Genomic DNA, 23218 nt, shown 5'->3' on the forward strand with positions numbered 1-23218 from the left:
ATTCAGAAAATTTATTTATAGTATTTACGAAAATTTCTTGTGTGTTTAAAAGAATTTATTAATAGAATTATACATAAAGTGCGTTGTTTTTGTCTAAATAGTGTACTAGGTTATTAATGACGTCATTATTAAACGTCATTTAGTGTACACAATTCGGACCAAACGAATACAGTTAAATCATCACTGTACCAATAATTTTGTGTAATTTACACTCCGACAGTGAGTGTGTTCAAATAAAACAAGTGAAAATAAGCAGAAATACAATTTAAATTGCATTCAAATGTAGCCTATTTGAACTGTAAAAAGACAGCGTTCGAGCATTTCCTTTGTTTTGAGCTCTCTCTTCGCGTGAACCCCTTAAATAATTAAATTAGGTTGGGTTCACTTATTTCCATTTCTATGCATAAGTATAGAAATTTTCTATGTTAATGCATAGAAGAAGGAATAAATTTACGAAGTTTATCTGCAAATAAATTCATTTTTATTTATTTATATTAACCTCCAATAACGTCCACTTCCCTTAGCGATCGGGCGGTCAAGGTTATCAGGCTGCCGCCCTGGGGGACCCGGGATCGTATCTGGAAAATCACCAGTAATTTTTCGGGGGGTGGTCCGCCCGGATATGTCGGTCCCCGTCCCTCACCACCCGGCCGCCCCATTGTGGGCCTGGCCGAACCCATAATGAGCTTGCTGTGAAAGGCCCTCTTTGTGCTCACAGGGCGGAAAGAGTTACAAAAAAAAGTCCACCTCCCAATAACAGCGACTATTTTTATGTCCCGTCAGTGGCCGTTATTCAGAGGTTTGACTAAATTTTTATCACTAAACTAAAAATCCTCAAGCAATAAGAATTACATAATGGCGAGGTCTACACACAAGTTTGAATTCGATAGTTTTTTTTTTTTAACTTTTTCCGCCCTGTGGGCACTAAGAGGGCCTCTTTTAGTAGGCCCATTATGGGTTCGGCCAGGCCCACAATGGGGCGACCGGGTGGTGAGGGACGGGGCCCGACATATCCGAACGGACCACCCCCCGAAAAATTCCTGGGGATTATTCGACCCGTTCGGATTCGATCCCGGGTCCCCCAGAGCGGTAGGCTGCCACCTTTACCGCTCGGCCATCCGGCCGTCTGAATTCGATAGTTTGAAAGTCTTTGGTGATAAACATGGGTACCAACTCTAAAAGGTCATAAGATCATCGAACACTGGTATGCACCTAAGGCCGCGACTCCACTAGCCGTAAAAGGGCCGTAAAACCCCTCACCGTAAAAGCTTTTAATCACGTGACCATGATATTTTACGCCTTAGCAGGTCGTAAAACCAACGTAAAAGCGAGTTGAGCAGTGTTCAACTCGCTTTTACGTTCGAGTTGGACATTTTGGAAAGCTCTCATGGAACCAAAGATTTTAAGAAGATCAGTAATTATGAAGCCTAAATTGGAATCTGAGCAGGACCTAATAATTTATCATATACAGGAATATTTAAGATTAAGATTGGAATGTCCTGTTCCTCGCTACCGTACTGGCCAAATTCATTTCATTCCAATAGGATAAAAGGCCACGTATTAAAATAGTAGCCTATCATCATAGCTCGGATGACTGAGGCAGGAAAAGGGTCAGCCTGCCACTCTAGAGGACACGGGATCGAATCCGGGTAGGTGAAGAACTCCACGAAGCAGTTTGTTTCTGATAGTCGGTCTCGTCCCTCATCACTCTCAATATGGGTCTGGACGAATCCGTGATAAGCATGATAGAGGCCTCATATGTTGATGTCATGAAGCACGAATTCTAATTCTAGAAAATATATTTCATTATTCAATCAAAAACTAATTATTTATTCGTTGTTTGTTGAATTTGGAGTAATGGGATAAAGCAGCACAACACACCAGGGATTGACGACTTTCTATAGAAAACATACCCTTATTTAGATGATGAACATCCGGAAAAATCCACGTTGGTGAGGCGCGAACCTCGCGACCAACAATACTCTTGTGTTCAGTAAGAGTACTGAACACAAGAGTACATCTACTGGGCCACTGGTGGGCCTTCACTAAAGTCTGGGTTTTATTATCGCTTAGATGTAATTCTGTTTTTCGTGTTCCCTTTATTTCTTTTTGGTAAGAAAAAAATATTACATTAATAACCTTTTTTCTAAGCACTTACAAACGTAAACAAACAGAGGGGCACATATAGAGAAACATATACAAAAATATTACTGGTCAATAAGCGAGTAGTTTAATTATTAGTAAAATTTTACGTATTATTTAGTAACGAGGTTATCAGAATAAAGAGAAACTATGCTCGACATTTACGGGCCATAAGAGAATTTTTTAATTACATAAGAAAAATATTTATTTATTTTTTGTATTTCTGACTAGAAACGATCGATTTTAAATAAACGTTTACTATTCCAAATTAAAATGAAGACGGTATATTCATTTTATACTGTTTCTAGTCGTTAAACACTTATTACTAGATTAAGTATTGTTATTTTACAATAATAGTCTCTTTAATCCGAAAAATATTGACGGTAGACTGCCTCACAGCTTAACAGGTTCCAAAAAACTCCTTTATTGCCTTTTTACAAATGCATTTCGGATCAGTATTATTTTTTCCGACCCCTCTTCAGTGCTATAAAACAAAATTTACATATTAACAAAACTAACGCGAGCAGAAAAAAGAAGAAACACCTTAAAAAAACCGTTTTTCAATACCTTAAGTTCTTCATATACTCCTTAACACTTGTACAGTACTTTCGAGTACTGATTACATTGCCTTCTAAAAGTAAGATTAGAAGGCAATGTAAACAGAACTCCAAAGTACTGTACAAGTGTTAAGGAGTATATGAAGAACTTAAGGTATTGAAAAACGGTTTTTTTAAAGTGTTTCTTCTTTTTTCTGCTCGCGTTAGTTTTGTTAATATATAAATTTTGTTTTATAGCACTGAAGAGGGGTCGGAAAAAATAATACTGATCCGAAATGCATTTGTAAAAAGGCAATAAAGGAGTTTTTTGGAACCTGTTAAGCTGTGAGGCAGTCTACCGTCAATATTTTTCGGATTAAAGAGACTATTACTAGATCAACATATAATACAGCTACCATAGGAAATTTAATAACAATAAAACCTATGAAAGACAGAACCTGAGTAAGGCATAAACTTCCGGAAGTGGAAAAGTCAAATATTAACCTAACAAATGTTGCTGAAAGCCGGAACCTACGAGTCGCGGACGGAAGGAAAGAAATTGCACTATTGCAACCCAAATACGGGGAAGTACTGTACAAGCGAAAAAGCCGGAAACTCGCGTGTTCTGTATTTTTCATCACTATAAAATTAATAGGAAATAAGTATATTCCGAAAATATAGGGTGTACTAAATTCGAAAACAAGATTAAAGTTTGCTGCAAATTATAACAAGTGTTTGAAAAAAGAAAGGAAAGCTATAGGGTACTAACAATAAATAAAATAAAATTACAGAAACTGAATTTAGTTTTTATGAGAATGGCGAAAGGGAAAAAATCACACTTGGATGCTAACCACATCCACTCCGTCTAAGGTGTATTCATCGCCTCCACTTATTAATAAAGGTTTATTTCCTAAGATGTAATAATTGTTCTAGAAAATTGGTGAGCGGTTAGATTTATCTTTCAAGATTAAGATCGCTTTATCCATTAACACTTCCATTTTTCTGTCTGAGACCCACTGACGTTAGACTTGAACTTTGCTCATTTGATTATACATATATAAATTCTTTACAACATATGCAGACATCTCTAACAAATGATAATTATACGCAAATCGTAAAGAAATTCATTTTTTTCACCTAACTCCATAAAAGTGTGAATAAATGTTTTCAGGGCATTTGTAGAAAGTAATAGAAAAATAGTAAGACTAGATCCTGTCATTGGAGGAAATCCAAATACACGGAAAACAAAATAAGTCCTATCCAGTTCCGGCTTTTGCAAGTTTTAATATATATTATAACAGTGTATTATATAAATAATAATATTTATGAATATCTGTTTATTTTTGCGGCTGCTTCGTTTGTGGAACTATTTTATTGGGATTTTTCAGAAATGTTTCACTCTGCAGTTTTGAAAAAAAAGTGGTCTGACTGTAGTTAGCCAACAATATGACGAGAAAAAATATCCAATGGCATCACTTATGCAATATATATTTAATAATAAAAATAATAAACTTGTGATTTTAAATTGGTGGTCATAGGGAGTATATTAACTTATCCATCAATTCAATTATTTAACCAAAATACTGATTGTTATGCGATTACGCAATTGCTGTGATTATTTTTGTAATTCCTTTGTGATTCTGTAATTTTTTTAACCTTTGTTATTTTGTTACAAATAAGAATTTTTATTTTGTTTATAAAACTTTTTGTAGGTTACTTTTGGAATGTGTTTCTCCGTTTTGTTCGATATTAAGTTTACTTACAATGAAAACAAATATTTTTTAATATACCTACCTATATTTTCTAACAATTTCAATTTAAAAATTGGAAATTAAAAGTTTTAAAAAATTCCTATACTATCATGAATATGGAGGGCTAAGCATCGGAGTACTCTTTATTGCATTTTGCTTAAGAGACTAAAATTTCCATTTAGCCTACACCACTGCCACACTATATGAAAAATGAGTTATACAGAGGGTTTTTTGACAATGCTGCAATTTTTGAAAAATTTCCTAACTTTCCACGACTTTTTCCGAATACCAATGAAAATCCCTGGCTTTCCAGGTGGGTAGAATCCATTTACAGTACTGTATAGTACATATTAATATTTACCCTATTGAGATGCACAAAGTGTTTCTGCATCATGACAAAGCAAGCTCACACACCTGTCTATTGATCGATCATCATCTTGAGAACCTCTATCAGCGATTGCTGATAGAGGTTCTCATAGCTCTATCAGAAAACAGCTACGTCATTAAGAACATACCCATGAAGAACTGTGAAGCCAATTCTCCTGACTTCTTTGGATTTGGTTGGCTGAAACAGAAGCTGCTTAACTGAAAAGCAGCAGCATTAGATGATGTTTGGAAAGTTTGCATACATGAATGGTGACAAAATGGTTAAAAAAAGATGTTCAATTCATGGAAACAGAAATTCTGGGCAATTTACAGAAGTAACGGAACAAATAAAAAACTTGCATAAACACTTATTACATTGACTTCTCTTGTAATAAACTTGTTCAAAAATAACTGAAAACCCCTCTTTAGATTGGGTCCCTCCATCTAATATTCTGATTGGGTTCGAATCTTCCTCCTCACAACTGGATTGTAATTAGAGATCTTCTTGGGTCACGGGAAAGGTGATGTCAACAATTCGATGCTGTATTACATTCCAGTCTGAGATAGTTTGTTAATCTTAGGACACTCATTGCTTTAAATCAGATGGTGTATACTTTTCATTGATAGTTATTCATATATTAATGTGATCCAAGCAAGTTCCTATTATTATGATAGGATGCAACAATTCAATCAAAACATTCTTTTACACAATTATTAAGGAAGAGGTATTAAGGTGAGTAGTGTCTAGACACCTGCAGGATCCCACATTATATAGATCTTTGAGACACTTTAGAATTTCTTAACTATTTAATAATAATAATCTGTTAACAGAACACACAACTGAAAAACACCTGGTGTAGACATCACAATTTTTGGTACAAAAAGTTTACATCACTGCACCAGGAACTAGCTAAACACCTAACACATATCATTATCAATCCACAAGACATGCCAAAATTTCTTACTCAGAGCATCATCTACATGAAACATGAAAACAATACTGTAGACTCCACACAATACATGTCTTCCAACACACTACAAATTATCAATCTACAGTAATCTGCAGATTAAATTGTGCAGCTCCTGCAGATTACGCATGTTGCACAATGATGAATGATTCTGACTTTAATATAAAATTAGACTATAGAATATAAAATGCCTTCTCTGTTATGGGGTTGCCATTTTAGTTTATGGCATTTCCTAGAGGTAGTATACTTCATATACTTCTCAAATAACAATTAATATAAGTACAGAGTAATTTAAACATTCTGTTTGAAAGACCCTGTATTATATTTTGAAACAAATTGCAAAATGAAATTTTTTCAATTTTAGAAGTAAAATTTCTTTAATACAAATTTTTAGAACACATATCTATGGATTTAAAGATGATCTTTTCTGTCTTTCATTGATGACTTTTATTTGTGTAACAATGATGCACAATTCTCTGACAATTTTTAGTTGAAATGTTTTTGCTAGAAACATAAAATGTAAATCAATGATCTCACTAGAAAGCAAAGAAGCATCAAAAGCATTTGTCACCAATAATGTCTGATTGCTTAGGAATGAATTTGACAATTTTATTATTTGGCAATGAGATGTTAATCAAATGAGATGTTTTTTTTTATACTTGATGACTATTTTACTAATATTATGCAAAATTTGATTTATAAAAAATACAATAATAAATTCTTTATATAAACATTTAACATAAATTAGTAAATTAACTTTTATTTAATTTGATTTTTCATACTATTACAATATTCATTAAGTAAAGAACGTTTTAATTCTATGGCTTTTTGAATATTTGACCATGACCACTCATAAGAAACAAGAGCATCTTCCTTTGAATATATACCATATGACATTCTTTCTATGGATGTAACATGAGCACAACTTTTGAGTACTGAAAATATTCAATTAATAAATAATTTATAGAAATACATTTACATATAAATCAAAAAATATAATAAAAAAATTAAATAACTTAAGCTTTACATAAGAAAACTATTTTTAACTTTAATTTTATTCATTTAATTATTCTTATAGAAAAAATCAAATAATTTCAAAAAATGCTTTAACCTTCATAAATATGAAAAAATAAAAATAAAAACATTATTGAAAGTCAGTTTCATATTACATCAAATAACTATTTAGTGTTTATTTATTTATATAATGAAAAATCCTCCAGAAAATTCTTTAAATTTGAAATATGATTATAATAAATTAAATTATAAAATACAATGTTTTTGTTTTTCTTTAAAATTCAAAGAACAAAATTTTCCCATTGACTTCACTTGGGGATGGCATTTGACCCAATATCTCCTGTTCTAGATCAAATTTTAAAATTCGGCCTAGAATGATACACCATTTTATTACTTCTAGTAATGTGCAAAATTTCGTTCAAATTGGTCAAGTCATACTTAGCAAAATGTGTTCCAGCAATTTGTCTGTTTGAGTTACTGCCAAGAAAGCTTGCTCACTTCGTTCATTGCATTTCAATACGTAAAAAAAAATACAGCATCAAGTTGAAAATTTCATAAAAGCTGCTTATTGTTCCATCAATACTTATACATGTATTGAAAACTTTTCATAAAAAAGTAAATTTTTAATAAATATAAAAAGAAAAATTTGTATAACAATGCATTTCTGACATTATATTATTAACATTTGCAGCATTTCATTTATTTGGTACTTTAAATTCATTTAGAAAATGCATTAAAGTGTATTTAGTACTCTTCATAGTACACTTCAGATATAAATAAAAAAGTAATACATTTCATTGATGGATCAATTCCTTATAAAGATATCAATACTAAGTATTGATTCTAGTCGAATAATCCCCATGAAATTTTCGGGGGGTGGTCCGTTCGGATATGTCGGGCCCCGTCCCTCACCACCCGGTCGCCCCATTGTGGGCCTGGCCGAACCCATAATGGGCTCCTCTAAAAGAGGCCCTCTTGGTGCCCACAGGGCAGAAAGAGTTAAAAAAAAAAAAAAAAAAAAAAAAGTATTGATTCTTACTTTGAGGAATATTGTAGCTCACCTTAATATAGAATCTTGACCATAAAATAATCTAGTCGTACAGAAGCCACCAAGCATTTAGTGCCTACTATACCACTAGATTATTACTGTAGGTGCAATATAGAATCATGACTGTAAAGTCAGAATTCTATATTGCACCTTCATATACTTATGTAACCTTACGGTTTTGTTATTTTTTAGGTTATTATTAGTACAGTTTTGTGTGTTATTTTCACAGGTATTCATTTATTTTAATAATGTCATTTAATAATATGACATATTTCAAATGGAATGTGCACTGTGTTCAAATTATTTTGAACCATTATTATATGTAGTTCAAACCTGAAGGTGACTAGTTAAATTAACTGAAAATGTTTGTTTTTCAAAGTTTAATTGTTTTATTGCTTATTTTAATCAGGTGTTTGGCAGAAAATAATTACTTCTCCTCCTAGAACATTACCATATGTAAAGTCAAAGAATAAATGCTGTATTTTAAAGCTGAACGTAAAGCAAAGTAAATATCCTCTCAATGAAATGTTTTCATATTTCCTAAGTTGAAAAAAATCATAGTGGAAAATTACATTGTATGTATACATAACAAAATGAACTGGTGTGTAAATATTTGGTTTACTATCATAGTTATATCAGAATAAAACTCACCATTTCCTAAATAATGGGCAAAACTTCTTATATAAAATTGATTTCTATGAACCAGTTCTGTGGAAATATAGTTTATTTTTAAAAAAATAATAATAATTACAAAATAATTTTTAATTAAAACAATTTTATTAATATACATTTAAAATTATGTCACAAAAATCTGATTCTAATCACTTACCTAGTGAAATATATGGTAGATTGATATCAGTACAACTAATTTTATCAGCAATAACCAATGTAGACATTATATTACATTCTTTTTTTTCTTTAATATCAAGCCCTAAATCCATTTTTAAGGCTTTTGGATTAATTTTTTTTAATTTTATAGGTCTAAGAAATAGCTTCAAGGCTTCCTCTATTTGATATCTGTCTATGTGATCTATTAAATATTAATTCATTTGTAAAAATTTACTACCAGTTAATCATTATATTATTATTTTATATTTGTCACAAAAATCTCTAAATTCTAACTATTCAAAAATTAAATAAGGCCATATAAATTATTTTAAAAACTATGAAAACTTTTAAACTGTTTCACAAATATTACGAACTCTTCTCAAAGAACTCATATTTCAAAACAACGACAGAAAAATGTTGTTTTGAAATATGAATGCTTAAACAGATCAGCACACAAACAACCTTCTGGAACAATTATGTTTGAGTACAAAGTACCACTGTATTTAATTATTGAATGGCTAAAAATTAAATTAATTCACATATACTACTTACTTTCCTGACTATAACCCACATTCATAAAAACAATAAAATTTTGAGAGCAGACAAAGCATATTTTTAGTTACCATATTTTCATGCATATAAGCTGTGATGATGTACTCATATAGTCTATAGAAAATAATTAGAACAAAAATAAACTTATGCATAACCTGCCCGACACTTATGAGAGCAGCCATTGCTTTGTAAGTGCGAGTTTATGATTGCAATTTAAAATCAGCATATAACACACTCCCTTTAAATTATCTTTTACACATATATATGCACAAAAATATAGTATTACTATTCATTAATAAATGATATATGTCATTACAGGGACAATTTTGAATTTAAAAAAAAATTTTGAATTAATTAAAATAAAATAATTTAATTCCAAAGATAATCAGTATCAGAAATGAACTTTACTATGATACACTTCTTGTCTAGTCTTGGGTATAAACTTGAAAGCACTATGTCAGCCTATCTTTATTACTAGACTCATTACACTGTCATTCAACACAAGACCAGCCTTAGAAAATCACTTTATTTCCAAAAAGAATGCATTTCAGACCTTAAGTCCCTCATCAGCTTTTTAAAATGTAACTATAGTAAATAAAACATCAGTGGTATAGCAAACATAACTGGCACCTGGGGCACGACACTTTATTGGCACCCCCCTCCCCCTCCAGAAACACATAGTTTGTCTTGGAGACCATGTGGGCACCCCTCTGTGAGTGGCGCCTGGTGCATAATATACCCCCTTGCACTCCCCTCGCTACGCCACTGTAAAACATATAAGTTAGATTATGTTAAAAGTAAAAATTTAAGGTTGTAATTCAACTTAGGTATTTATGGAATTGATTCTACACATTTATGAAATGTACAATAAAATCACAGTGCTTGACAAAATACAGGAGACAAATCATTGATTTCCAGGTATTCTTGTGTTGAATGACAGTGTAATAAGTTTAGTAATAAAGAAAGGCCGGCATAGTTACAAAAAATGAACTTTTTTATTAAGTTTAATTAAGATGATAATTAAAATTATCAAAAACTGAAAAATGGTAAGTTATATAGTTAAATTGTTTTTTATATTTTTATTTTTTAACAAAATTTATTGACAACTATTCTAAAATAATATAATGACAAGCAACTCAAAAGAGTTTGTAAAATATATTAGTCATTTCCTGAAAAATTCTACTAACTCTAATTCTGATACATTAGTTATACATATCCACTTATAACATGTTTTCTCTGCTTTTCAGACATCCAACTTATCAAATTTGCACAACAGATAGCCAAAAAACATATTAACTCTTAAAAGGAATCTTATCCACTTTCATATTTTGTGCAATAACAAAACAAATAGTACTATGATATGCTTCTTGTCTAGTCTTCGTATTAGCTTGTAAGCATTAAATTGGCCTTTCTCTATTGCTAGACTTATTACACCACCACAGGACAAATTAGCCTTAGAAAATCACTTTATTATTTCAAAAATGAATGCATTTTGGACCTAAGTCCCTCTTCAGCATGTTGTACAATAAATAATTTTGAGATTGATGTTAGCACATTTACGAAAAATACAGTGAAATTGCAACGATTGGTAAAATGACAATGATAAAATATTGGTTACAGATCAGAATTTCTGTGTGTGATTTAACATGCTGATTCAGTGCTTAGAACATTAAAATCAAACAAGCAATAAGATGAAAAATATATTTAATAAAAGACACTGTTATTTTTGCACTGCAAATTATTGGTTCATCTTATTGATTTTACAGTATATCAGTTTATTTATTTATTATTTTACGGTTTAGCAGTGTATCAGTTTATTATTCTGTTCTATTGTTTTAACAGTGTCTATTATTAAGTATATTTTTCATCTTATTGCTTGTTTGATTTTAATGTTCTAAGCACCAAATCAGCATGTTAAATCACACATAGAAATTCTGATCTGTAACCAATATTTTATTATTGTCATTTTACCAATTGTCACTGTATTTTTCATAAATGTGCTAATATCAATCTCAAAATTATTTATTGTACAACATGCTGAAGAGGGACTTAGATCCAAAATGCCTTCATTTTTGAAATAATAAAGTGATTTTCTAAGGCTAATTTAATGTCCTAAAGTGGTGTAATAAGTCTAGCAATAGAGAAAGGCCAATTTAGTGCTTACAAGCTAAAACAAGTAGTGTCTCACTAATGACAAATAGAATATATAAAATTCAAATCAGAAACAAAAATTATAACAGCAATGTAGAGCATATACAGAACCCAAAAAAAAATGAATAGCCAATAAAATCAGAAAGTATATCCAAATGATTTCAGTAAGAAGAGATTACAGTTCAATTACACTTGAAATTATTGATAAAAATGTATTTTATGGAACAATTCTCAAACCCTTGAACCTTTAAGTAACTACAGAATTTCAGAAACAATAAATATTTGCAAAATAAACTTAAAATCATTAATTGCAGAAACTAGGATAATCTTCCATCAGCCTATGAATAGTTGATTTCAAAAAATTTCAAAGAAGCTTAATCATTACATCCTTTAAAAAATCTCACTTTTTAATATATTATTATTAATTTTATAATTTTAACGTAATGTAATTTTCTATAAAAGATATTCTTTGTTTCTCTTTCAAATTTTATATTTTTTCTTCTAGGCAACTCCTAAGTAACTATATTTTCTTATAAAATATTTTTTATTGTAATCAAATAGCATTATTATTATGCCATAATTACCTTTAAAATCATAAATATGTACTTACCAAAAGGTTTTTCTTCAATAATATTTCCATGAAAGTCTTGAGTATCAGTAGCTTGACCAAGTTTAATAGTGATGTTGTATGTCTAAATTTTTAAAATAGATTTTACATTAATAAGCATTCAAATAATAAATATAATTTTTAAATGTTATATACTGTAAAGCAATTATACTGTAGTTAAACTTTAAAAAAATTATAGTTATGCTTTTAAATTTTATATTGTAAAGCAATTTTATTGAAGTTTATACTGTTATGTATTTAGTCAGTGAAATCTTATAATAATCTCTCAAATAAATAAAAATATTTCATTATTCTTTACTTCCCCATGTGATAATTAATAAAGTATAATCAACTTAAAAAGAAGTCTTTAGAACAGGGGTGTCCAACCCATGGCCCATAGGCCACATGCGGTCCAATAAATGTATAAACAAAACCGACAAATTTTTTAATTTTTTATTATTTATTTATTTCGGCATAAACTCAACAAAGAAGTTTCACAAAGCCATAAACCTTCATACATATTTTATTTTTGAGTGGAAAAGAAATATTTTCAAATATTTGGAAATGTGTGAATGAGAAAGGAATATTAAATAAAGCAGGAGTTGTGACTCAAAGGATTATAGTCCCCAAATTAAGGAAAAAGAGAGAAAGGCCAAAAGATAAATAGTAGTGAGAAAGGTTAAATAAATCTTCTGTTATGCAAATATTGACAAATATTAATTTTCCAACTTCTTCACTTTATCTTTTTTCCCTCCTCTCTTTTCCACGCATTTGGGTCTATAATCCTTTGAGTTCCAACTCCAGCTTTATTTAGTATTCCTTCCACTATTGCAAGATTTGGCTACTTTGTGCCAAATTTGGCTACCATTCATTTCAGTTTGGCGTAAAAAATATCATTTGGCTCACTGGCTACTTTTTGAGCTACATATTATTTAAAAATATACTAGTTGAAAAAAAAATGCACTTGAAAATGGTGTTTTGTCATTTTTTTATTAATTATAGAGCCAAATAAAACAAATATTTGTGTTTTTCAAATAAATTTTTGTTTGTCTCCTTTATAATAAATGAATTTATCTATTTCTAAGTAAAAATTGAAAGTGTCTGTAGAAGTAATTTTTTTAAATATCCTTTTTTGTGATAAAGTTTTAATACTTATTACTATAATCTAGATATGTTAATCCTTAAATATACAAGTACACCTATCCCTCGATTTACACGGAAGATAGGTTCCTGAGAAAAACATGTAAATCGAATTTGTATCTTTTTGAATGTAAAACCGTGTAAATTGAAAAGTATGCAAAAAAACGCATAATTTCGTTGTTTATTAATTATGAATTTTTTCAATTTTTTAAAGGTACATAAATCAAACAAAAATATTGAAAGGCAAAAAAAAAAATATATTCTTTTGTTAATTAAATACAAAGTACAAAGGAACAAAAAATAAAATCTGAAAGATTCATAAAAATGTAATGTAATTGTGTAATGTAATGTAATGTAAAAAATGTAATTAAAAATAATGTAATCGTTTGTTACTTATGAATATGAAAAATTAAAATTTTTTGGTTTAAAACTATGTGCAATGAATGCAACTTCATGCGTATGGGGAAATACCCTATATCGGTTTATCGGTTACTATTTGACGGATTGAAATAAAACTGTCACCTAGTATCCTAAATATCAACTATAACATATAATTAAAGTGGATTGAAATATAGATGTAAATTAGAGTTAAAAATTGTTCCTTTTGATCATAGCCAGTTTATTTTCTACATTTATTTTTTAAACCGTGTAAAAGCGAAAACGTGTAAAAGAAGTACCGTGTAAAACAAGGGATAGGTGTATATATATTTAAAGATTGGACCACAAGTATATATAATATACTTGTGGCCCATAACTCCATGACTTCTTCCAATGTTGCCCAGTGAAACAAAAAGGTTAGACACCCCTGCTTTAGAATATTCTATTGTTTTTGAAACTATGTTGATTCCATCTTCAGACTTCTTAATATTTTCATATAGAACAGCTTAACAATGAATTTTCTTTTAAAATCTAGTTTGAATAATTATTCCTTTTTTAAATTTGAATTTTGAAAATATGTAGATGTATATATTTTGCCACTTCCTATCTACACATTATAAAATACATTTATGTTATAAGAAATATTCATTACAATGTGTCAGAAGAAAACTTATTTTTTGTACAATAGCGACCCATAGTGAAAGACTTCATTTTTCAATTTAATAATTTTGATCATATAACAGAGTTAATCTTTGATTAAATTTTCTTCCAGTTTATTAATATTTTAATAAATTTGGAAAATTTAAGAGACAATTTAATAAATTTATACTTTTATAGGATTACAGGATTTATTGATAAATAATAGATTTTAAAAAAACTGCTTTTTCCTTTTCAAACTCATAGTTTTAGGGTTTTGGATTATTAACTTGATAAATTATTTTTATACAATAAAGTATCTTATGTAAAATGTCTTACTACATAAATAATACTGTTCACATTTTAGCTTATGGCATACAATAGATAGCATACAATAGATATGGCATACAATATGATATACAATAGATATGGCATACAATATGGCATACAATAGATAGCCAAAACAATATTGTTATAAAAATCAAAATATAGTCATTACAATAATCATAATTCAGAATTTAATTTTTATTAATACCACATTAATTTTTGGAAGAAAACTTTTAAATACAAGATCTATATTATATCAGGAAAATGTCAAATTCATTTTGAGCATATCTAAGAACAAATAAAGTCAGCTCTCAATACTATTCTATAAAATTTATTAGTCTTTGGGAAAACTTTAGGAAGCTTTGAATCTTAAACAACAATGATTTACATGTCACAAAATATGATATATAAATTTAAAATTTTCACAAAAACTTTAGCAGAAAAAAACACAGGCCATTGCCAATAGAAAATTTTTTTACATGTTTTACGTATTGAGGTGGATAAGAGTCTACAATAAAAGGTCAACTTTGCCATAAGACTGTTTGTTCCTGAAGTGTGAAAAAATGTATGATGAAGAAAAATAAAGCAGCTTTGTATTTTCTTCTACAGTGGATGATCGGTTAACGAACATAATCCGTTCCAAGACTTTGTTCACTATCCGAATTGTTAACTGATTATTGATTTACCATAGGTTTTTATGGAAATTTGATTAATTTGTTCCGGAGACCCCAGAAAATAAAAAATATATACTTTCTTACTACGTTTATTTATATGTAATAATAAATACATATATACACAGTCTTGCATTTTTATTAGTCATGTTTTTTCCATTTGTGGGGGTTAAAGATGCCATTCTAAGACCATTGTTCTGACATCCTCCCACTTCTTTAAAAGATGTTTAATGGCAGATATCGGCATTAATCCTCTTTTTCAGAAGAAAACATATCTCGCCAAATTTCTTGGTGTTTTTCATTCAAGAGTTCTTGGCATTCTTCTGTCATCAGATCCATTTTAGGTTCCATTATGACCTCTTCAATGTTCTGTATTTCTCAGATGTGGTTTTTTTGTTACTCCTTAAGCTGCTTGAATCTTCTTGATTATACAGTATCTTTCTTAGATAAGATTGAACTGTGGCCTACTGTAGACCTGTTCAAGTCATACTGCCCAGCAACATCAGACATCTTCTGTCCACTCTCTACATTTGCTATTGTACTCTCACCTTTCAAAAATAAAAACTGATGCAAAACGTAACAAGTGCCTGCCCGACAGTCTCGCAAATACTATAAAAAAGTTGTTTCTGTTAGAAAAATAAAAGGCTGGAATTACAAGAGAGAGTTTCAAAGTTTGGAGGAATACTATCCAATCAGTATATACTGGGATGAGCATTGATGTTAACGTCTCCTGCACTCCAAATTGTTGCCCGAAGACAAGGAAAGACCAATCGGTATTCATTATTTTATGTCGCTTCTTGTGTTTGTTCTGTGAGGAGTTCATTGTCTGAACATAAAAACCTTTCATGAAAGTGTACATTATCCGATATCCGATTTGTTTGTTAACCGAACTGTTCATTAACCAATCACCCACTGTATTAAACTTCATAAAAATTTTCTTATAAACTTTAAATGTACTATCATCCTGGCTATTTACTAGTTTTACTAGTTTTATTAATGTTACTACAATATATAAATTTATATATTACTAGAGAGAGTCAAAAATAAACTGAACTTTTGATGTTGCCTGAAAATATGTAATTGTGAGCATGCATATGTTAAAACATTTTCTTAGACATGTCAATCAGTACTTGTTCAGTAGATATCTGTATTCAGATGTATTAAAGCACAAAACATCAAAAAGTATTGAAGTATGTAGTTGAGAAGTGTCAGAATTCTGAAACAACACATAACAAGCAATGAATCAGTATTAAATTCTATATCAAACATGATAAAAACTATTGAAACATTTAATCTGCATAAAAAAGCATATGATATTAACATTGTTTTGTATTTACAAAACAGTGTTAATATAAACATAAGCATTTTAAAGAAGGCTTTGAATCAACACAGGGCAATCCCCATTCAGATAGGACAACTTTAGCAAGAAATGAAGGAATGATTTTCTAAGTTTACAAAGAGGCCAATAGATCTAGTCATCATTTAAGAATTTCTTATAGTTCTATAGAAGCCATTCTTCACTATGACTTGAAAATGTATTGTATCAGTTCTCACATTGTTCTGAGGAATTTAACAGATGAGCATGAAGAATGGGCAGTCATCAGTGAAAAACTTCCTGACATAGTTAATATAGATCCAGATATCCTAATCAGAATAATCATTGGCAATGAAACCTGATCTTTTTTTATAACAAACCTCATTGACATGGAAAGCCACTTTTTCACAAAGGGAAAAAAATATTGTCTCAACAGATCCAAAGGGTAAGATAATGCTTTTGGTTTTTTTCGATGTGAAACTCCTGATACATCACAAATTTGTTCTTGATGGTAAACTCATTAACAAGTGCAAGAAATTCATTGGCATTTTTGGTTACTTCTGTGATGCAGTAAAATAAAAATAAAAAAAAGCCTTATCTCTGGCAAGCAAAATGTTGGATTCTCCCTCACATCATCATCATCATCATCATCCTCCTAGTGCATTACACTCTCCAGGTTACTGCATATTTGAAACATCCCAGATACATATACTGCCATAGCCTTCTTATTTATGGGACTTCCTGTACTTTCACAGCTTTTCCAAAATGAATGTTCTACTAAAAAAAAGGTCACAGACTCAAATCAGCAAAAGAAGTAAAAACAACTGCGGAGATCACCCCAAGGAATTCATATACAGTGGAACCTCCCTTAACAAGCACCTCGCACAATAAGTATTTCGCATAACAAGCAAAACAAATTGTAAAAATTTGCCTTGCTTAACGAGCGATATTTTGAATAATGAGTGATGAGGAGAGGGGAAATCCCGAATTGTGCGCATGCTCCATCAGTGTGTGTTTAGCACTCGTTCCACTAGCATCTTAGTGTCACTTGTGATCACATAGTTTTCCAAACTTGTGTTCACACATATTACTTATAAACATCAACAACCATAGCCCGTTTATATAATAAACATGCCAATATGCCAAATTCTTGGGTCATTAAATTTAATGACCGATTCCAAATTAAATTTTAGAAATTAATTAATTTCTAACATTTAATTATAGCCTTTACATAACCCAAGAATTTGGCATATCGTTTGGAGTGTTTATCAAACATTAGCTGTAATTTTTTTTTGTTTCTGCAAATCGAATTTTCATTCCAGGATGGTTCATTCTGCGCTAGAAGAAAAGATGATGATGATTCATGCTCTTTAACAGTGTATATTGTACAATTTTTTTTTTGAATAAACATTATACATAAAACATTTGAGCATTTTTTCGGCATGGAACACATTATCGCATTTTACATTAATTTCTATGGAAAAAATTGTTTCACTTAACGTGTTTCGCATTACGAGTAAGACTCTGGAACGAATTATGCTCGTTAAGTGAGGTTCCACTGTATCTTGCAGAATGAGCTGCAAGATGTATGAACATTGGCAGAAATAAAAAGCTACAGAATGTGCTTATTTTGAAAGTTTCTGTAAATACTTGTATTATTAACATAATAAAAGTCTTATTGAAAGTTTGATTTATTTTTGACTTTGATTGGATTTTTGACTATTTTTGATTTATTTGACCTGTAATTTATTTTAACATTTTGTATTATTAATAAGTTATTGCTTATATTGATTATAATTAATTTATTAAAGTAAAAATTCTTGGAAAAAAATTAAAATAAAACGACATTTCAGATTAGAATTACCTTTTCTCCTTTTAAGATATATTTCATTTTACTTTCTGCAGTTTTACCAAGACCACATACTATATTATAAAACAAATAAATACATAAATATTAAATACATGAATAAATAAATTTTAAAAATATTTTATTTAATTCTAATTTTCATAAAATAAAATATTTATAAATGGAAATGACTAAAATAAAATTTAAAAAACATATTATATATCTAATGTAAGAATCAAAATTATACAGTAATCTTTACAAACCACAACACTACACTCAGTAGACTTAATTAATAAACAATCCTCACAAAGCACCTTAATTTGCTGAGACTATTTATTTTGATACAAAACCGACGTTTTCAACCTATTCTATAGGCCATCTTCAAGTTTACATAACTTCTGGTTCATGACACATGTAATTTTTACATATTCATGATCCCATTGTTACTTTTTAACCTTTGAAATATTCATGAAAGTTGAAAACACCATAAATTATATCTAAATCTGCAAATAATATTTAATTTAATGTACAGAAAAATAAAGCTAAGTGGTATAATATTAGGATTATAATTTTATTTGAATTAAAATGACAAAGTTTCAACTATTAAGTTAAAATACAAATGAATAAATTAGCTTAAAAACATAATATAGCATATACCGTAGACTCTGCTTATTGAATCATAGATATTATCAGTTGTTTCGTGTAATCAAAATTAGCACATCCCAAATCACAAATTAAAATACACACAAAACTTTCACTTATTGTCACATCATCACCATTAGATAAACAGGGATTTTTAAACTGTTTTTTATATTATCAGTCTTAATATGTGATTAATAACCTGCAATAATTATCAGTCATAATTCAATGCTTTAAATATTAAACTTGTTTTAATTGTAATTTGCTTGAAATACAGTAGTTTATATTATTGACATTTCCTACTTTAATTATTGTTATTAAAGATTGTAGTCAGCAAACAATTCTATATATCAATTTTGGTAAACCTCAATTACTATCTAGCTTTGAGAGAACAGTTCAGGGTAGAAACATGGTTTGAATGTCAAATTAAAGCTCATCTTGTAGATGATGTTGCCAAAGAGAGATTTGAGAAAGGTGCAATGGTTCGGGTGCTGTACTAATGATTTTTGTGTAGAATGCCAAATTTTAAATAAACTGATTGGATTGATTGTATTTTAATTGAATAAACAATCAATTTAAACAGGCTCCTGCTAGTACAGGATGAATTAAATATTAGTTAATAATAACAACTAAATCTGATAAAATTTTACTTTATACAATTTTTAACATGTCCTTTTAATATGAGAATCAATAAAACTAAAAAATTTTCACTAAAATCTATTATTATTATTGTTATCAATTTAAGTGAGTTCCAAAGTGATTACATTAAGCATTACTCTATATGTGTAAAACATAAAATTTAAAGTTATAAGATGTATGTATGGATATCTGCAGAAAATTTTTCCAGGGGGTAAAGTTTGAAAACAAATACTGTAATTATATCAATAAATTTTTATTTTGATTATTTAATTTTTTTCACTAGATTATAAAATACAGTAGTACATCAAAGTGTCTCATGGTCAAGGGCGTAAGTTTACATATCTCACAATCATCACTTTGACAATTATAATTTATGGAATTTTTTACTCGATCCCAGTGGGGCAAGTACCATGTTTGCTCCCTACAGATGCCCATGGATGTATGAATAACAAAGTTATATACTACATTATTTTCTGAATTATTATCAACCAAATAACAGTTGTATAACTTTCATTACCAACATTCACTTGAGGAAATTGTGTAGGCCTAAAATATAACAAGTTAAAAATATTTATATTATTAAAAATATGTAATTAAATTATTATTTTTATTAAATTATTTGTAATTAATCTTATATTTACCATTGGACTAATTATATATTAGTTTAAAATTTTTTAATAATGGGGATATTGTAATATTGACTTAATTACCACTGTAAGTAGTTTACAGTTTTATTTTATAATTAAATTACTGATCAAATAAATAATGAAAGAAGAAAACTTAATCACATTTACTATAAATACTTTATTAAACATTGTGCATTAGAGCACTGGTAAGTCTTACAAGGTATTGAACAAAGATAACAGCATCACTCCTGGTACAGAAAAGTTATATATAATTCTTTTAGAGTTTCCTGCTAATAGCTTTGATGTTCATTAAGAATTATTTTTTAGAATAACTCTAACTCTACTATGCACAGATCCTAAATATTAAAACTAGACTGAAAATGTTAATTTTGCTAATAAATAAAATCTCATATTACATAGCTTCTAATTATTTTGAATAATATACTTTGAATCATAATTATAAATCAAATTACAAAAATTAAAAATTAGTCTAGTCTTACACTCTCTCATATTTAACATTTAATTGGAAAGTATTTTTTTATGAATTGATATTAGTAGTCATTTTGATCTTCCTCTTCATTTATACAAAAAAAATCCAACAATGAGTTGCTGAACTTTCCTGGCAACATTTAAATCTGCTTGCGTGGTGCCATTTGTTATGATATTTTATTAAAAAACTTTTTATATTTTTAACTATTATAAATGGCAAAAAAAAAACTTTGAGGGTAGGAGTAGATTTTAAAAAAAACTGTAAATGCTAAAAACAAGTAAAATCATCATTAAGTCCGACCCTGCTCAAGATACAACATACAACCGCTTATCTCCCCACCCCCTCAACCTTTAATCACCAAAATTTAATAGCATCAATCCCCCTAATACACAAACCTCCCTGCAAAATTTCAGAAATTTTTGATAAAAAGCAAAGAAGTTATTAAGCTTCAGAATAAACAAAATCATGCCACATACACAACATCCACACATTCAAAAAAACAACCCCAAATATTTTTGCATTTCTAGACATTTCAAGGTCTGAGTCCAAAAATGTAAAAATCTTGAAGTGGTCATTTTGTGACCAATTGCCATACATTCCCTCTGTTATATATAACAAACCTGAGTAAGTAAAGTTAAATAAAATATAAATTTAAGTTAAAAATTAGTCTATAACTATTTATTTCATATACTAAACATAATCAATTAAAAACTTTAATTATGTTAATGAAAATCTCTCAACATTTTTAGTATTTTCATATATCAGAAATGCATATTACATTATAAATACATAAAAACAGCATTGCATGCCAAATTTTACAACTAAAATTAAAAAATATTGTCTTTTGGTGTTAATCTTGTTAAAAATTAACAGAAAAAGACAGTTTTTTTATAATTTTAGTTTTAAAAACATCATAAACTTATAAATACAAGTTGTCAATTTAAATGTTCCCTTATATTTGAAAAGTATGAAACAGTATAATAATTCTACAGGATAATGTTTAAAAGTATGAAAGATTTCATGTATGTTGGCATTTATATGCTGTAACACAAATTAAATTTTTCAGGCTGGAGAAAAGCTTGATTGTTCTTAATTATATTTTTCAAATTACATTCAAATAAAAATATTTTAGTTTATACAAAGTTAAACAAAGTAATAATTTTATAGGCATTAATAAGAATTTTAATTTGATATCATAATTTTACCTAAAACACCACTTGCTGGATATTCCAAATTTCCACTATGATGAACTTTAAATCCAAAATCATGAAGAGGAAAGCCAAAATCTGTAAATAAAAATATGCAAGATAACAATTTAAAATATTTTTTAATATAATCTAAAATTTTCAATAGATTAATTTTCTATTGATAATCAACTCCATATTTATAGTATCCATAAGACACAACAGTAGTAAATTTTTAAGGAGCCAACAAATAAAACATTTTATCAAGTAATAAACTATCTCTTTCAAAATTATTAGCATTGTGCTTTTTGAATGATTTCTATAGAACTTCATCATTTTATTGAAAATTATTCCATATTGCTATAATATTTACTATAAGTATATAAAAGTTCATCTACATTTATATTTTTTTACTCTGATAAAATTTGCATTTCAAAAACTAACTTAATGTAATTATTTTTACACTTTCATTTCAAAATTTTTTAAAGGATTCATCTATATTTCTTCTTCCTTAGTAAAAATATCATATAACTTTCAAATGTTATCATTTGTGAAATAGTTTTTGTACAATTTCAAATGACCAAAATGATATCATTTGTTATTAATGATAAAATGATTTGTAGTGCCATTGACTGACATTTAATACAAGTTGAAAATGCATATTCTGAGTTTAAAAACTGGAAACATTTTAAGACTATTTGATAACTCATATCATTTACTTTACTAAATACTTTCAAACGAACGAGTTTTCATTGAGATAATTTATAATTCACAGTTTCAAATTTAATCTGGAAAGCCGTGAAGAAGATAAAAGCGTGAAGCTTTGATTCGAATAATTTTAGTAAATTATCATTCATAAATCTGTGATTTACAATGATTTCAGCAAGAAAAACAATCGATAGAAGCTACTTTGAAATCATTTGTGTATATACGAATGAACTAAAAATAACTTCTAGCAAAGTATTTATCAGATCCTAGTGTAGTTTTAAATTAAACTATTAAAAATACAAATTCACCATCACTAAGTTGGAGAGTTATTATACGTGAAACGTCATCACAACGCGTATTTTTTGGTTTATTAACAGCAAAAACTCCTTTAAGGACGTCGAATGCTTTCTTTACTTCTTTACGAGTCACGTTGTATACCGACAACATGTTTACACCCTACAGCGCCCTCTGTCGTCTGTACAAATCGTGGAACATTTTTATATCCTCCCTCCAAAATTATTTATATTTTTTATAGAATTAAATTATATAATTATAATTTAAAAGTTAGCAATATTATTTTTAATTCCTTTAAACTCCCAGCATAAAATTTTTTAAAAAAATTAACATTTTAATGTAGATTAGAACCGATCAAAAAT

At 28.9% G+C, this 23218-nt stretch overlaps 1 protein-coding gene across 1 annotated transcript; it reads right to left on the reverse strand.

Moving 5' to 3' along the window:
* Positions 1-6503: 6503 nt before the first annotated feature.
* LOC136975437 (pseudouridylate synthase TRUB1-like) lies at positions 6504-23011 on the reverse strand. The gene is made up of 7 exons (XM_067270492.1): positions 22871-23011; positions 21876-21956; positions 18295-18353; positions 11967-12048; positions 8655-8855; positions 8477-8533; positions 6504-6698 (listed from the first exon to the last, which is right to left on the reverse strand). The coding sequence occupies exons 1-7, from the start codon at positions 23007-23009 to the stop codon at positions 6523-6525; spliced, it is 795 nt and encodes a 264-aa protein (XP_067126593.1). The 5' UTR covers positions 23010-23011; the 3' UTR covers positions 6504-6522.
* Between the last annotated feature and the right edge of the window lie 207 nt (positions 23012-23218).

This window comes from Centruroides vittatus, unplaced genomic scaffold, assembly GCF_030686945.1.
Source record: "Centruroides vittatus isolate TY-2023 unplaced genomic scaffold, ASM3068694v2 contig_371, whole genome shotgun sequence".
Lineage (NCBI taxonomy): Eukaryota > Metazoa > Arthropoda > Arachnida > Scorpiones > Buthidae > Centruroides > Centruroides vittatus.

Bases quoted from the DNA above. Each gene is read 5' to 3' on its own strand.
- LOC136975437 (XM_067270492.1), bottom strand. From the start codon at position 23,009: ATGTTGTCGGTATACAACGTGACTCGTAAAGAAGTAAAGAAAGCATTC. The intron at 21,957-22,870 runs GTGAATTTGTAT...TTTTATTTACAG, and splicing joins AACTCTCCAACTTAGTGATG to ATTTTGGCTTTCCTCTTCAT. The intron at 12,049-18,294 runs GTAATTCTAATC...TTAAAAATTTAG, and splicing joins ATATCTTAAAAGGAGAAAAG to ACATACAACATCACTATTAA.